This window comes from Nelumbo lutea, chromosome 3, assembly GCF_056320005.1.
Source record: "Nelumbo lutea isolate HS-2025 chromosome 3, American lotus-T2T, whole genome shotgun sequence".
Classification (NCBI taxonomy): Eukaryota; Viridiplantae; Streptophyta; class Magnoliopsida; order Proteales; family Nelumbonaceae; genus Nelumbo; species Nelumbo lutea.
In genome coordinates this window covers 112,323,086-112,339,154 of record NC_142686.1, presented here as the reverse complement: position 1 = coordinate 112,339,154, position 16,069 = coordinate 112,323,086, and the positions used below count along the sequence as shown (strand labels likewise).

Sequence of the window (16,069 nt, the reverse complement as noted above, 5' to 3'; positions counted from 1 at the left end):
ATGACATTAGCAACTCAAAAAATTTCAAAATGTCAAAAACTAACCTTAAAAATAAAAACAATGATCATTATTTTCTACCATGAGACTGAACGGTTGAGGTGTAAAACCACTATCGTTTTCTGGTTTTTTAATTAACGACTGAGGTTCTCCCTCCAAGCGAAATTCATGAAGAAGAAAAAACCTATTGAACTGCATCTTCAATTTTTGAAATATCCACAATTTTTCATTTTTAATATTGAAGATGAATTGTCGCACCGGACTGTGTATACGGAATACGATAAAGGAGTGATAATATTCTACATTCTTCACCCATCCATCAAGTGATGAACATGGAAACATGGGTTCTCAAAGTGCTTAGACGTTGCAAATTCATTCGTTTGGTCGATGATCAATCATTCAAAGAGATCAAGAAAAGTTGGGTTGCACTAAAAATCATTACAATGGTGCAATGGACATTTTTATATACTTTTCTATTTCTTTCTGGCAAAGTTGGGTTGCACTACATTAAGAAATTCAGAAAGAAAGGTGAGAAAACTATAGCTCATTATTGAGGTCACCGAGAAAAGAAAAGGAACAAAGAGACCACAACAGTCTCATAAAACAACACCATAACACATAAGACGAAATCATCATCATCTAGTCTTCTTCCATTTGTTATTTGAGAAGTATGCTATGGGACTTCTTTCAAAAAGGAATCTTGTAATTTCTTCTGGGGGCTTTCATTATCTTCTTTGGTCACTGTTCTTTGATCTTAAGCCATAATCTATACATATAAAGTGTGAATGCAATGTGAATTTTTTTTAAGCAATGTTTGTGAGTGCTTAAAAATAAGTGCTTATTCAAAAGAAAAGCTTATTTGAACCATTAAACACTTATTGGTATTGGGGAAATAAATATGAAATAAGTGATTATTTAAAAAAAAAAAGGACTTATTTTTAAGCCCAAATTTTCAACATTTTTTAAGTGCTTATACAATAAGCACTTATTCAATTTTTTCTTCTAGAATGATCCCTAGTTGAATTTTAAAATACCACTTATAAAATTACCCCTAGTTGAATTTTATAAAAGTACTTTTATGAAAACACTTTTACAAAAGCATCATGAAAGTACTTTTTAAAAGTGCTTTTGTAAAAGTACTTTAATAAAAGTGCTTTCTTAAAAGTATTTTCTTAAAAGTGCTTTCATAAAAGTCTTTTTACAAAAGGTTTTTTTTGTAAAATTGCTTTCATAAAAATACTTTTATAAAAATGCTTTCATAAAAATACTTTTATAAAAATGCATTCGTAAAAATGCATTCATAAAAGTACTTTCATAAAAGTGTTTTTATAAAAGTAATTTACCAAAAGTGCTTTCAAAGGGTATATTTTGAAAATTTGAAAGAAAATGAAAGATAAAATAGTCACACATACTTATTTAAGTGCTTATTTGAGAAAAAGGCTACCAAACACCGAATATAAAATAAGTGCTTATTTTAAAAAAATAAGCACTTGAAAAAGTTGGGTGCCAAATGCAAATAAGTGCTTATTCAAATAAACACTTGTTTTTAAGCACTTATTTTTTACTTAAGCACCCCCAAACATGGCCTTAGACTAAAATTACCCTCTATTTCTTTGCTTGAGAAAGGGTATAAAAGTCATTTTATTACAACTTTAATGCCAATTTTAAAGGCTACTAAAATGCCCATAATTTTGTTTTTAGTCCATCTCTAATGGTAAGGTTGAAAAGGTAACTTCAATTATTATTTTGCACCTCATTTAATCTATTCTCATTAATTCTTGTACTTAAATTATTAACTCTCATTTTCTCTTATTAAATTAGATACGTATCAATATTTTTAACAATATAGACCCATAATTTTAAAATTGACTAAAAAACAAAATAATTTTTTATCCAAGTGTTGGCTAAGCAATTCAACCATCCAAATAAAATTAATCAACCTGTGAAGTCATAGTTAGGTAATAAAAATTTTAAAATAGAAATAATATAGAAACTTACAAAAAATGTAGACAAAATTAGACACCTTTGTGATATTTTTATTAATCAAATTAAAAAAATAAGTGTACTAAATAACAATTGTTTTTATTGGTAATAAAAATGAAATACATAATTTAGAACTGAAAAAAAAAAGAAATTATTTTAATGTTTGGAAAAGATCAATATTTCAAAATTTGGGTCAAACATGTTAACCTTAATGCCATAAATAAATAATAAAAGTTAATAAAATATAAAAATACATAAATTTTGCAAAAAAAAAATTAGGCACATGTATAATATCATGTATTTATCATGTTAAATAAAAAGTAAGTGTGACATATTAGAATTATTTGTTTACACAAAAATACAAAAAAGTTGTAGAAAAAATTGAATATATTTATAATTCTATATTTACACTACTAATAAAAATATGAATAAAATTGTGAAACTTTTTTTAACTAAAATACTCAATTTTGAATTTGTTCTTTATTTAATTATAAGGTTTAAATTGTAATTTTTTGGTAATAAGGTTAATTTGTAAATTGATCTCCTGCCCACACAAACTCTATCCACATAGCATTGCAGCCACATATGGAGAACATCTCATCCTCCTACATAGTATTATGCAGGGGGCGATGTTCCCAATTCACGGGGGTAGTGTGTTGTGGGTAGACGTGAGTAGAGTTCTCATGGGCAGGACATCTTTGAAGTTCTACTTTTCATCCTATTCAATTATTTCTATTTAAGTCTTACACTTTTTTAAACAAAAAAAATTAAATATTACAAAAAGAATAATCTATTCAAGCAAGTAGGCTTATCAATGATACTTGAAAATTCACAACTTGATCCGATTTTTACATATTTGGATGAGATGTTTATGTACAATCCAAATCTGATTAATAATAAAAAAATATAAAATATAAAAACAAAAATAAAAAAATACATTAATATAATAGAAAATTTTGGATATATTATCACTATCACTATCATCACCTAGAATTACCATGTGCAAAGCACATGCACACTTACTATTATCATAAAAAGCAATAAACCCATGACACTTACGACATAAGAGAATGTTCTCATAGTAATTTATGTATGTTTCTACCTGAGGTTGAGGATGGATTTTCTTCAGCTTCTCTATAGCAAGACTGGCAGAGATCTTCACCAAAGGTAAGGTTTCGTTAATTTTCACTAAAATAAATCTGAATAAACTTTCCAAAGATTCTTTCAGCTTTCCTGAAAAATCATAACTGCAAAACCATATGCCATTGTTGTGAAGAAAAAAAACAAACAAGGCGTTAGAACTTAGAAGAGTTAGTACCTGTTGAAATAAAGAAAATTAGATGATAGGTGAAGGGCATTTTTGTCCTTTTATATGATACTTAACGTTGTTAACAATTTTGGACTAACTCGACACTTTTTGAAAGTTTGAATACTGCAATGACACATTTGAAAATTTGGGGACTAACTTGACACTACCCCCAAAGTTAAAGTACTAAAGTGAAAATTTCCCAAAAGATAAAAGACAAAGAAAAATTCCACACGACCAAAATGAAATGGACCGATAAATGCCAAAGACATAAATTTGTGCACATGTGCCCCCTAAATGCATCATCAGCATCACACAATTGTGTCATTTCTAATTGGTTCTGATTTGGTAGTACAAGAGGATCCACACAAAATATTCCTGATCTATGGTGTGAGGCAGTTTTGAAAGAAAAGACATAAGAAACAGAACATTTGCATGATTAAGGATTAATTTCAAGTGGTTTGTTGGAATCAGAGTTTAATTTGCAGCAATAATGTTTTTCTTCAATTGGTTCTATGACATTCTTGCATCGCTCGGCCTTTGGCAGAAAGAGGCCAAGATCCTGTTTCTAGGGCTCGATAATGCAGGAAAGACGACGCTGCTTCACATGTTGAAAGACGAGGTTCTTTTCTTTCTTTCTTTCTCCCTGTCTTTCTCCAACCATCGACATTGTTTTAATGCGATAATACAATTTTTATTTTCAATTTGATGCTGTTGTTGGATCCTCTGCAGCGATTAATTCAACATCAGCCCACACAGCATCCAACCTCGGAAGAATTAAGCATCGGGAAAATCAAATTCAAGGCCTTCGATTTGGGAGGGCATCAGATCGCTCGCAGAGTTTGGAAGGATTACTACGCAAAGGTATTATATGTTTCAATTGTAAAAGGTCAAGATGTTTTCTGATTTTGTTGCTTCTGCAATTGAGAAGATAACTAGAAGAGGAATCACAACGAACATGAGTTGAATTAGTCGATATTAATGACAAATGCAATTTTAATTTCGTTGAAATGAACTAGTACAGAAGGAAAAAGAATCTATAATTTGTATTCCATATTATGTATCTAAAGACCTCAGATGTATTTAATTGTTCATGTATTTCTAAACCTGTTCAAATACTACCCCCATTCATAAGATTTTGTGTGGAGCAGGATGGACCTCCTTTAATTGATCTAACCAATACCACCTGCCTATTTTGTTCTTTAAAAGATTTGTTTTACTTACTTCATCCTACCTTTTTTAATTTTTTTGAAAGGTAAATACTATATTAACAAACATTTTTTTTGAAACCCTCCATGAATTTGAAACGACTTATTGTTAAAAATTTACAATACACAAATTTGTGTATCATATCAGTACTTCAAATCTTGCTTCATACCAACACACTAATAATTGAAATAAGACCAAGTATGTGTTTGGCATCGGTGTTTGGAACATTTCACTGTTTTCTTATAAAAACGGTGTTGGCATGTGGAGTTGTAAGCACTGATTCATTTCCTCATAAAATATTGAATTTAGCATTGCTCCATACCACACTTTCTCGATTTTCAAGGCTTGGTATAGAACAATGTTTTTTTTTGAAAAAATTGTATCAAATAAGAGGGCGTTGTTTGAAGCACTGCTTTTTTTGATGTGATGCCTACATGGTGCCGTTTTCTTAGAAAACAACATCGATGCCAAACATCACCTAAAAGAACTAGTATATTATTTCTATTTTATTTTAGGTCATATTTGTGTTTTATATGCCATCAGCCAATCATGTATGATTAGGTATGTAAAAGAAATGATGTACTATATATTATTTAAGAATTAGAATAAGCTCAAACAAATAAAACTTTATGGTCAACAACAACAGTTATTTTGAACCGCCGTTGATCCAAATGTTTGGATTGTTTGGCTTGGAAATTGTTTAGACAACCAGTTCTGTTTTACCCCAAGCATGATCTTTGGCCAAAAACCATTAAATTAGTCAATGATTCATTGACCCGAGTGGTCGAACTATCAATTCATTCGACCCGTTCAACAGTTTTTTGACCATTTTTAATTTAATTATTATTATTTTTTTAATTTTTCTATCAGAATAAACTGTTCATTTAAATCAGTTAATTGAACCATCGACCCAGAAACCACTAGTCAGAATGGTTCCGATTTCGAATCGGTTTTTAAAACCTTGCTAAACAGGCTAGTTGTTAGTTGATCTAATCGATTGAACTACTAGTTATTGATGCAATTGGTAGGTCCTCACATTACTAGTTGTTGACTCCTAGACACTGAGCTAGCAACGAATTAAGATTATTAGCTTCTGGTTTTTTTTGTTCCAAATGGTGTTTGAACCCACTATATAATGCCATGATGGGGAGATTTTTGTTTGAACACAACATTAGGTATAAAAGTATGACAAAAGGGGTCATTTCATCATTTATATTCTACTCATTTATTTAAGATATTACTGCCCTTTCTGACTTTATAGAAAAATTTATAAGCGGAAGCCTATTTCCTGTCTTATTCTTTATCCAATATTGTTCATGTTTCGCACCTTTCAGAGTTGAATACTTGCTAATAAATCAATGATTTATGATAAAAAAAACTGTATTTGGATAAGGCAGAACTTAGACACTGTAACACTGTACCTTCATAATAATAATAATAATAATAATAATAATAATAATAATAATAATAATAATAATAATAATAATATGATTTTTATTTTTAGTATTGTTAATGATAGTGAGACACATAGATATGGGTGCAACTTGGGTGGATCAGGTTGGGCATTTTTTAAATTCTAAAGGGGGAGAGTCCATTGCAGTGAAAGTTCTTCCAGTTGGATATTCAATTTGGGTGGATCAGGTTGTGCATGCTCCACATGCACATACATCTCAGCGTGCATTGATAACATCTCCTCTTCTTGTAATGAGGAGATGTTCCAAAGATATAATTGGGATAGGCTGTGGGGTGCCCATGCGGATGAACGAACATGCCTTACGGCCCTTACCCCTCACCAAGCTATTTATTAACTGAGAAGTGAGAAAGTATGTCCAGTTCGCTTATGACATGAAGATCTAGTTTGCACCCAATCGATCATTTCTCAGTTGTTAGTTAATTTGGTTTTCTTTTAATGCCATTTGTCATTTTTTTTGGGAAATTGGCACTTCTGATTTTCCTTGTAAGGTGGTTGTTATATGCTTTTACCAACCAAATCTTTCTTTCTCAGGTTTAATCACATTTCCTTCAGTGTCTGTATCTGTGTTTGTTCTTTATGGATTCTTGACTTAGTGTAGAATTCTTTTTGTGGAAATGAAGCCTGTCTAATATAATCTAGGATTAGGTTGTTTATCCATTTGTTGTGGATCATCTAGTGAAGCTTTAATTTATTGATTTTACTCCTAGAATTACCTGTGATCTTATCCCTGTTGATTTCCTTTTGTACTCTTCTCTTCGGCCTATTGTCAAACATATTTAGGGCAGAATTAGTAATAAACAGCATACATGTGGGTCCTGTTGTGCAGGTTGATGCGGTCGTATACCTAGTGGATGCCTATGACAAGGAAAGGTTTGCGGAGTCAAAGAAGGAGTTAGATGGGCTGCTGTCAGATGAGTCACTGACAAGTGTTCCTTTTCTTGTGCTGGGTAACAAGATTGACATACCCTATGCAGCTTCAGAGGATGAGCTGCGCTACCACCTTGGCCTCACAAATTTCACTACAGGCAAGGGTAAAGTAAACCTTGCCGATTCAAACGTGCGCCCGCTGGAGGTCTTTATGTGTAGCATTGTCCGCAAGATGGGCTATGGTGATGGCTTCAAATGGCTCTCTCAGTACATCAAGTAAGGGAAGCCAGGAAACTCCATTAATTTACCCAGATTTTCTTTTTCTTTTTCTTTTTCTTTTTATAGATAACTTTGTAACTTTATTCATTTTGATGAAGATATTATATAAGAAAGAAGAGAATCACTAACTAACCTCACTCAATTTCGATTAAGGTTATTCACATTCATCCATTGTTTCCCTCCAAAACATTTATTCCTGTTAATTCCTTGTATGAGGGAATTAGGAGCCATTGTCCAGTGCATGTCAGGATCAGCCTAGGGTGTAAGCGAGTGGAGCCAATTCACGAGTTATTTGGGCTCAAGTTGAGTAGTTAGTTAAGCCAAGTTTGATCTTTATAATATTTATAGTATTAATTTTTATTTACAACATAAATAAATAAATTTATAATCAAGATTTATAATATTTTAAATATTAATTTATTTATAATTTTTAATAACAGTTTATTTATAATGGGGGTCGAGCTCAAGTCGAGTTTTAAGCTCCAAGTTTTTGAATTGAGGTTGAGCTCGAGCCACCCAAACTCAACTCCACTTGGCTTGATTATACCCTATCAATACTCTAGCAGCTACTTATAAGGTATTTTGGTGTCACTCTAATGCAGTTTCTTACTGGATAAAAAAATTCATGTGATGATTATTTAATCAACGTTGTTTTTTATTAAAAAAAGGGGAAATTGTCTAAAATTCATCAAGAGTTTTCAATATTTCTCTTAAACTCACCATAATTTTTTAAAATGTCAAACTCACGATGTAAGAAATATTTTATTTTCCAAAACTCACAATGTAAGAACATTTTTATTTTCCAAAACTCACATTCCGTTAATACACCGTTAGTGCTTCGTAGCAAAGGTGTTCATGTCAGCATAAATAACAATTTTCATGACCAAATTACCCTTGAATGATGAGTTAGAGAAAAATGGTCTTTTTCATTTTTCAATTTTCTTTTCTTTTTTGCATTTTTAGTGTTTTGTTATAATTTCCAATGTTTTTTATAGTTTATGTTTTTTAATATTTTTCTATTTTCTAAAATCTATAAATTTTCTTGTATTTTTTTGTGCAATTTCTATGTTTTTCTATAATTTTTGGTGTATTTTCTACAATTTTTATTTTCTGATTTTGTTTTTCAATTTCTATAGTTTCTATAATTTGAAAACCATTTTTTATGTTTTTTTGTAATTTCTATGTTTTAATGTATTTTATATTTGAAAATATTTTTTTTGAAAATTTTCCTTTTTTCATGTCTAAATATTAAAATGGTAATATATTAACACCCGCTAATTTATTTTGTATATATTTTATATTTGTTATGAAGATTAAAATGATAACATATTAACACCTGTTAATTTGTTTAATGTCAAGTTAGTGACATGGTGAGTTTTAGACAATTTGAAAAATTGTGGTGAGTTTAAGAGAAATGCTGAAAACTCATGGTGAGTTTTAGACAATTTCCCTTAAAAAAAAGAAAAAAAAAAGAAAAAAAGAAAAAAAATTAATGTTTTTATAAGCATTGGAAAGAAAGAGATCAACATTACTGTGTAAAGTGAATGTGTAACAGTAAATTTTGCAAATTTTGCCCTAGTTTGGTAGCATCTCCATCTCACTTACATGCCATCATTTTTTTTTAGGCGAGGTGGGGTTGGGGTTGGAGATTTAGGAGGGAGGAATTTGTGTTTTTTTAGTCCAATTATGATGAATTTATAAATATTTGTTACATGTTAAATTGAGATTTCAATTAATTGTGTAACGTTATATGGTACATAGGTACATATACTTTTCAACGGTTCATGTTTTACAAGGTATACTTTTACATTTCACAAGATGTATGTTCTAGGGGTGTTTATGGTCTAGTTTGGAGAAGATCTTAGGCCAAACTAGTAAATTCCGGTTTGAGAAATTCTTAAACCAAACCGATGGAGGTAGATTCGGCCCGACCCCTTGGCTGCGCGACACGTGGAAGAAAACGGGGTGACCTGGCAGGGATGCCAGTTCGGCACAGTGACAGAGCACGGCCATATCCCAAGAAGAGGCCCGAGCTTCCCGAGCTCTCCAATAAGAGGCCTGAGCTCCCGAGCTCCCCAAAAAGGAACCCTCACTTCCTTGGAGGTGAAACCCGAGCTCTCCTTAAGAATCTCGAGGTTAACAGAGGCCCGTGAGGGGCCAAGCCCGAACTAGCCCACCTCGGGTCAGTCCGGACCATATGCCGGCACCTCGGGACAGTAGGACATACTCCCATTCGAACTCAAGACTTCACCTCGCGTACCACTCTGGCACCTCGGCTCCAGGTCGCGCAACTGTGAAACTGTACCTGACAGGTCCGTACTCTGAGGCAACACGCTTGACTGGTCTGGATCTGACAGATGGCAATCACACCGTAACGGCCACCTGCTACTGCCATCTCAGTTGTGGCAGAGACGGCCCTGAAAGAGAGGACAGTGGTGATTATGTCTGCCCCCCCATAGAGGCGGTTATACCTGACTCGGTAGAAACTTGGGAGTGAGTGCACCAGGTGGTTATAAAAGACCTTCTTCCCCCAGAGAAAGGGGTATGTGATATTTGTGCTTTCTGGTCTTGAAATCTCATATTTTCCCTTGCCTTCTCAAGAGTATTAACTTGAGCTTCGGAGTATTCCCATCGGGTTCCTCCCCGGAGATCTCCAATTTCTTCCTTGTTTCAGGCATCTTCAACTCCGTCAGAGGCAAGGTTATCGGCAGCTAAAACTGACCGGGTCGTGCATCATCATTTGGCGTCGTTTGTGGGAAGACTTCAAAAAGCCTCCCCTAACCTTTAACTTTCTTCAAAAGAAAACTTAGCATTCATGGCTTCCTCCGACAGTGACAGACGTAACGCCGACCTGAATGCTGTAGGAGAACACGCTCAACCCACCACTGTATGCATCAGACAGTTCACCGTCCCTTCTCGGTGGACGAAATCCCTAGCCTCAATGCGTCACGAACAGTGGCGCCTGTGAATGTTCCCCTTCTCCCCTCCATTGAGACAACCTTCGCCGAACCGACCATTGTCCCTCTGGCGACCAGCCAGAATCAACTTGATGACTTGATGCAATGCATGCGGGCCATGCAAGCCCAAATGCAATAGTTTTAGCAACACCAACTCCATCAGCAGCAAGTACTACACCACATTTCTCAGTACCAATACCAACAACAGTTCCCCCAACTGCCTCAGAACCAATCACAGCTACCACCTCGGCACCCTGTTGTTAAGCAGGTCAAGCCCTCTCCTCAGGGCGAGCACCTTCACCGAGGGGAAGCTTCCCAGCCTCAGAACCCCTCCAGAAGCCAGGCCTCATCCCCTGGCAGGAGGGAAAGAATAACTACCCCCGCCTCGCAGCTCACCGACGGATCGGGAACCTCCCAACCAATCAAGTCGGCACCACCTCAGCACTCTAAGTTCGGGCTCCCGCTCGCGGAGAACCAATTCGGCATCTTGGCCGCAGACTACCACCAACAGTTCGGGCCCATTGAGCTCGGCAACACCGAAGCAAGTAGCGCCAATACCAGGCCTTCCAAGCAGCAGCGGAGGCGTCAGCGAAGTCGCCGAACTACCACCCGCGTCCTGCCCGAGCTTCGAGGTAAAGAAGAAGCAAGCTCGGACGAGGTAAAAGTTGCCCCTATTCTTTCAGTCCCTTCCCCCTATCATCAGAACTCCTCGTTGTTCCCATGCCCAAAGATTTCAAACTCCCTCCGCTAGACAAGTATGATGAGTCCTTTGACCCTAGTGATCACGTTGATGCCTTCCAGTCCCAGATGCACCTGGCGAAGGCCAGCGAGTCCTACATGTGTGTGGCCTTCACTACCACCTTTAGGGGAGTGGCCCGCACCTGGTAGAGGAACCTGGCCCCCGGGTTGATAAGGAGCTAGACCCAGTTTGTGCAAGTCTTCACCGCTCACTTTGTCACCAGCAAGCGGTGCCCCCGAACCAAGGAGAGCCTCCTTGGGATAGTCCAGAAGGAAGGAGAGTCCATCCGGGGTTATATCAAGCGGTTCAATGGTGCATGCTTACAGATACCGCATCTAGACCCAGTAGTATAGCTCGCGGCCGCCAAGAGGGGTGTGACGCACAAGGAGTTCAAATGGCACATGGTGGTCAACCAACCCATGACCATAGTTGAATTCCTCAAGCTCGCGGACAGATTCATAAGAACGGAGGAGGAGATCAACCAAAGGACTAAGGGCGGGTTTGGAAAAAGGAAGAGGGAAGGCGAACCCCCCAACCAAGATGACAGGAGGAAGAAAGACTCAACTCGGCGGGCGAGGCCAAGTCAGCCGTTTCGAGCTCCCATGGCAGATCGGGTAGACTACACGCCCTTGAACGCAAGGCGGGCTGAGATCCTGATGATGATCAAAGACGCCCCATATGTGAAGTGGCCACCTCGTTTGAAAGGGAACCCGAATGAGAGGAATAAAAACTTGTACTGCAGTTTCCATAGAGACCACGGTCATAGCACCGAGCATTGTAAGAATCTCCGTGACGAGATAGAGGAACTTATCTGTCGCAGGTACCTAAGAAATTTTGTACAGCATAATAATAATAATAATAATAATAATAATAATAATAATAATAATAATAATAATAATAATAATAATAATAATAATAATAATAATAAGATAGGCCGACAGGGGGAGCACAACAGAGATGCCCCCGAGTCTAGCAGCCGACCAGCAGAACAGTCACAGAAGTAGCCCCCGGAAGAAAGGCCAGTTCGAGGAACGATCCACGTGATTGCTGGAGGATCGATCGTAGCAGGATGCACCTCGGCAGCAGCTCGGGCATCAACACGTGAGGCCGCCAGAGAAGAACAAAATCCTCCAAAGCGACCGATGACAGAAGACCCCATATTCTTCACCGAGGATGATGCGCACGGGGTTCACTACCCCCACGAGACGCACTTGTCATAAAGGTAAAGATCAATGACTTCAAAGTCCAGCACGTACTCGTCGACTCTAGCAGTTCGTCAGACATCCTTTTTAAAGCGGCCTTCGACAAACTCCAGTTCCAAGAGAGTTACTTGAAGCCCACGAACACCCTGTTGGTCGGCTTCAACGGAGAAGAGGTCAGACCCCTGGGAAAGGTCACAGTACCTGTGGAAGTCGACACGTGGCATAGCATGGTAAGACTCAGGCACGACTTCTTGGTGGTTGCGACCTCCTCCCCCTATAATGCCATAGTAGGTCGACCGATTACCCACGCTTTAAAGGTCGTGGTGTCCACTTACTATTTACCTATGAAGTTCCTCATGGACTTTGGCATTGGGGTAGTGCGGGGCAACCGGCTCGAGTCCCGTAAGTGCTACGTCGCTGCCTTCAAGGGAAAGACCAAGGTAACCAGCGACCTCGAGCTGGAGCGACCGGTGGAACAGAATGAGGAGCGAGCTGCACCCACGGAGGAGACTGTCCCCATCCCTGTCTCGGTAGAGGACCCACCCAGATCACTTCAGGTCGGTGCTTCCCTGGAAGAGCCCTTGCGATCCGAACTGGTATGTTTCTTACTCATAAACTTAGATGTTTTCGCTTGGTCCACCGCAGAAATGCCCAGCATAGACCCTAACCTTATAACTCACAAGCTCAGTACTGACCCTGTAGTTAGGCCCATTAGACAGAAGAAACACAACCTAGCCCCAGAACGCTGGAGGGCAGTCGATGAGAAGGTTGAGAAGATCCTCGCAGTAGACTTCATAAGGGAAGTTCATTACCCGAGCTGGGTAGCCAATCCCGTTCTGGTAAAAAAGGCAAACGGCAAGTGGCGCATGTGCGTCGACTACACCGACCTGAACCGAGCTTGCCCGAAAGATTGCTTCCCCCTCCCCAGGATCGACCGCCTAGTGGACGCGACATCGGGACACGAGTTGCTAAGCTTCCTGGATGCCTACTCAGGCTACAACCAAATCAGGATGGACCCGACTGACGAAGAAAAAACCGTCTTCATAACCGAGTTCGGCCAATACTGCTACATGGTTATGCCCTTCGGACTGAAAAATGTGGGGGCAACCTTTCAAAGGCTTGTGAATAAGCTGTTTCAACCCTTAATTGGCACAAAGATAGAATGTTATGTAGATGACATGGTCATCAAGACAAAGTTTTCGTATGAATTAATACAAGATTTGCATTCTGTATTTCAAATCTTATGTCAATTTAGCATGAAACTAAACCCAAACAAGTGTGTATTCGGTGTCACCTCGGGTAAGTTCCTAGGGTACATCGTCAACCGACGCGGTATTGAGGCCAACCCAGACAAAATAAAGGCCATCCTAGATATGAGACGACCCCGAAAAGTAAAAGAGGCTCAGAGGTTAAATGGCAGAATAGCCGCTCTGAGTCGTTTCATGTCCAAATCGGCAGACTGCTGCCTGCCATTCTTCAAGTCAATAAAAAGCAAATGGTTTGAGTGGAACCCAGGATGCCAGCTCGCGTTTGACGAGCTCAAAAGATACCTCGCAAGTATCCCAGTTTTGACCCGGCCCGAAGAGGGCGATGTTTTAGAACTATACCTCTCAGCAAGCGACAAAGTGGTCAGTTTGGTACTAATAAAGAAAGTAGATCGGGTCCAATGACCCATCTATTATGTTAGTAAAGTATTGCAGGGAGCAGAAATGAGATATCCAGAGATGGAAAAACTAGCCTATGCGCTGGTCATTGCGGCCCGTAAACTCCGTCCATACTTCCAAGCCCATACCATTATCGTCCTCACCAACAAACCCTTGAGGCAAATATTGCTCAGGCCCGAGGTCTCTGGTCGATTGATGAAGTGGGCCATCGGACTCAGTGAGTACGACCTCCAGTACAAGTCACAAACTGCTATCAAACCCCAAGCTTTGGCAGATTTTGTTGCAAAATGCACATTCAGCTCCGAGGTCCTTAGCTCGATTGAGCACGAGGCTCCCAGTTTGGGTAAGCTCGATGCTCCCAGGCTGGTTAAGTCCGAGCACCGTGAGGTCGCACCCAGTTCGGTAACGCTCCTAGTTATGCCAAGTGCGAACTGGGATGAAGAGCCCTGGATCCTTCACGTAGATGGCTCCTCAAATCAGTAGGGCAGCGAAGCTGGTTTAGTTCTCCGTGGCCCGAGTGGCACGAAACTGGAGTATGCACTACGCTTCGAGTTCGCGACATCCAACAATGAGGCGGAATACAAGGCATTGATAGCTGGGCTAGCCCTGCCGCAAGAGGTAAAAGCGAAACACATAGTTATCTGCAGCGATTCCCAGCTTGTGGTCAACCAAGTTACAGGCGAATACGAAGCCCGCGAACCAACTATGATCGCCTACTTAGTAGCAAAAGTAAAGAAGGCTCTGCTTAACTTCCAGTCACACTTCATCAGGCAAATCCCGAGGTCAGAGAATGCTGAGGCCGATGCCCTATCCCGGTTAGCTAGCACCAGTGACAATACCATGAGAACTTTGTACATAGAGGACTTACCTTGGCCTAGCATTCTCGGGGGGGAGGGGGGGGGGAGGAGGTCACTCCTGTCGCCCAAGCAGAGCCAAGCTGGATCGATCCACTCGCAAGCTTCCTGCTACATGGAACCCTCCCTGCAGACCGCAATGCCACCAGGAGAGTAGAGCGCCAGGCAGCCAAATACGTCATAATAGACGAACGGTTGTACCGAAGATCCTACACAGTCCCCTACCTGCGCTGCTTGCGGCCTCCCGAAGCTAAGCTTGTACTCCACAACATTCATGAAGGCCTGTGTGGCGGACACCTGGGGGGCAGGGCTCTCGCTCAAAAAGCACTACGACAGGGGTACTATTGGCCAACAACGAAAGCAAACGCCATTGAGCTAGTCAGGAAATGCGATAAGTGCCAGAAGCACGCCAATATTCACCACTAGCCCGCCGCCGACCTCAAGTATCTCACCAGCCCATGGCCCTTCGCACAGTGGGGCATTGACCTACTCGGTCCATTCCCGCTAGCAACAGGTGGGAGGAAATTCCTAGTAGTGGCGGTAGATTACTTCACAAAGTGGGTTGAAGCTGAAACCCTTGTAACAATCACAACTCGAAACGTCCAAAACTTCTTCTAGAAGAACATAGTGTGCCGCTTCGGGCTACCTCGAATACTGATCTCCGACAATGGCAAGCAGTTCGAAGACATCAAATTCCAAGAGTGGTGCCAAGACATGGGGATCCGACAAAACTTCATGTTGGTCGCGCACCCACAAGCAAACGGTCAGACAGAAGTCACGAATAGAGCTATTCTCCGTGGACTAAAGGCTTGGCTAGACCGAGCTAAAAGGTTATGGGCGTACGAGCTGCCCAGCGTTCTATGGGCATACCAAACTACAGAGAAAACCGCCATCGGAGAAACTCCCTTCAACCTCACCTATGGCACGGAGGCAGTCATCCCAACTGAAATCGAAATCCCCTCACTTCGGTTGGAAGCATATAGCGACAATACCAATAACGACGAGCTACGTACCAACCTCGACCTACTCGACGAGGTGAGGGACCTCGCATACATCAAGACCGCAGCGTACCAGCAAAGGGTAGCTTGGTACTACAATGCCAGAGTCAAGAAGCGGAACTTCCGCGTCGGCGACCTGGTTGTTCGCAAGGTCATGGTACCTGAGCCCGGTGTTGGCAAACTCGGGCTGAACTGGGAAGGACCCTACCGAGTAAAAAGAGCACTCGGAGGAGCGTACAGGCTCGAGACCTTGGAGGGTAGGCAAATACCCCGAGCTTGGAACATCGTCAACCTAAGGCGATATTACCTATAAGCTACCGAATTGGGCGGACTGTGAGCCGCTCCCGGAGCCAAAGGGCCAGAATGCCAAGGTAACAAAGACCTCGACACTACGAGACCCAATCGCCTCTCCGGCATGGGCAAAAAACCTAGGAAAACATCCCAAGGGCTAAAGCGCCGAGATGAGGATGACCTCGGGACCTCATCAACGTAAACTAAGTGTTAGTGCGAAGAGAGCAGGCAGCACGGGTATGAAACACG

The 16,069-nt window shown here is 39.9% G+C and overlaps 1 protein-coding gene across 1 annotated transcript; it reads left to right on the top strand.

The window, feature by feature from the left end:
* The first annotated feature begins 3,530 nt into the window (after window positions 1-3,530).
* LOC148867691 (small COPII coat GTPase SAR1A-like) lies at window positions 3,531-7,247 on the top strand. Its single transcript, XM_088974420.1, has 3 exons — window positions 3,531-3,908; window positions 4,019-4,150; window positions 6,796-7,247. The coding sequence occupies exons 1-3, from the start codon at window positions 3,780-3,782 to the stop codon at window positions 7,114-7,116; spliced, it is 582 nt and encodes a 193-aa protein (XP_088830546.1). The 5' UTR covers window positions 3,531-3,779; the 3' UTR covers window positions 7,117-7,247.
* The last annotated feature ends 8,822 nt before the right edge of the window (window positions 7,248-16,069 follow it).

Bases quoted from the DNA above. Each gene is read 5' to 3' on its own strand.
- LOC148867691 (XM_088974420.1), top strand. From the start codon at position 3,780: ATGTTTTTCTTCAATTGGTTCTATGACATTCTTGCATCGCTCGGCCTT. The intron at 3,909-4,018 runs GTTCTTTTCTTT...GATCCTCTGCAG, and splicing joins TTCACATGTTGAAAGACGAG to CGATTAATTCAACATCAGCC. The intron at 4,151-6,795 runs GTATTATATGTT...CCTGTTGTGCAG, and splicing joins GGAAGGATTACTACGCAAAG to GTTGATGCGGTCGTATACCT.